The sequence below is a fragment of the Chinchilla lanigera genome, unplaced genomic scaffold (assembly GCF_000276665.1).
Source record: "Chinchilla lanigera isolate Chin_1 unplaced genomic scaffold, ChiLan1.0 scaffold00113, whole genome shotgun sequence".
Taxonomy (NCBI): Eukaryota; Metazoa; Chordata; class Mammalia; order Rodentia; family Chinchillidae; genus Chinchilla; species Chinchilla lanigera.
In genome coordinates, this window is record NW_004955514.1 from 1,082,071 (window position 1) to 1,083,540 (window position 1,470).

General features: G+C 59.5%; 1 protein-coding gene across 1 annotated transcript; it reads right to left on the reverse strand.

Moving 5' to 3' along the window:
• Positions 1-296: 296 nt before the first annotated feature.
• On the reverse strand, positions 297-1,470 carry LOC106147057 (the record flags this gene model as incomplete). Its single annotated transcript, XM_013506766.1, is given in 1 exon segment — positions 297-1,470. A coding segment is annotated over 1 exon segment (408 nt), but the record flags the coding sequence as incomplete, so codon positions are not given.

Below are 1,470 nucleotides of genomic sequence, written 5' to 3' on the forward strand. Positions count from 1 at the left end.
GTGCCCCTCAGGACAGAAGAATGACTTGGGTTCATGTGAGCACCTGGCACAGGAGCTACATGAACCCTTGGAGATGAGGACCTCCTTTCCTCCAGGATTCCATCTGCGGGGTCCCGCTTAGGCCTTTTTCTTCCTCCAGTGTTACCAGATGCAGGCTAGGGGTGGGTGAGTTCTGCTAACCAGACCCACGGAAAGAGACGGAGTGGGGCTGATGGGCTCATACTGGGTGAGAAAGGGCAAGCCAGCCCCAAATAACTTTCTTCGAGAAACTCCAAACGCACACTTGCATGCTTTGAATAAATTTGCATGTTGGTTGCACTATTCTAAAGGCGGCTTGTTTTGGCGGGGGCAGGGGAGTGACCCTAACTCCCAGTCTGTGGAATTGAATGAGCTGTGGTGGTCTCCCACACGTGCTGTGGGGGAATTTAAGAGATGCAGGTTCAGACGGTTCTCCGGAGGGATAGGTGGATCGAGTCTGGTGAGGGCATCTACTGTCCCTTGCAGATCCAAACGGATTTGGCCCCTGCCCAGTCGCACACCTCCCAGGAGCTCCCTGTGGGTCAAGGTGAGTCCTGGCAGGGCACATCATTGGGTACCGCGTTTCTTCCAGCTGCTGAGGGACTCCACACCCTGCACAGCCCAGCAGGGCCTCCTCATATGGTGGTTGCCTCCTGGGGCTTCCAGTGTGCTCTCGGCCAGTTCCAGTGCAAAGGAAAGCAGATGAAGCTGCAGCGGATCTCAGTGGGCACTTCGTTCTCCTCTCGTGGACCTAGAGCCTCACTCAGGCTCTCTGCCCAGTTCCTCGCCCATCCTGCTGGCTTTTCATGGATGCTGCTTGGATTTGGGGACTTCTTTCTCACTCCTTTCAGAGGGCAAGGAGCCCAGGACCATGAGCTCCTACGGGTCTGGAGACCCAGAGGCTGTGGGAGCAGGCAGGACCAAGGCTGGAGAAAGGTGCCGTGGCATCGTGGGCTACAGCGCCTGGTCTCAGCACCACGGCTTGCTGAGCGCCTGTAGTATCTGTGGGTGAGCTATGCACAAGTCTTGAGGCTGCAACCCACTTTAGGGATGCATGACCCTGATCCAGGAGCCCATGTCCCATTCTGCGGCACTTTTAGGAAGGGCCATGGGCAGTAGAGCCTCCAGGCTGGGACTTGCAGTGCAGATAGGGCCGTCTTCCGCCCTGCAGGAGGGTAGGCACCTAACTTCCAGCGCCCAGGGCCAGCCGCTCTCCTCGCGTCTGTAACCTTTCCCTTCCCGCAGCGTCTGGGAGGTGCTCCGTCCCTGCGGATGTGTGTGTGTGCAGTCGTTCCCGTGGCCTCGGGAGTCACTCGTGGACGCCCCCCGGCGTCTGCCCGGCCTCGAGGACCTTAGACCTCCTCGCGCGAGCTCCACTCGGCTCCCGCAGTGTCGGTTCGAGGACCCGCACCCACGGGCACTCAGGGGCCCCAGCGCCGGCCAACCATACCG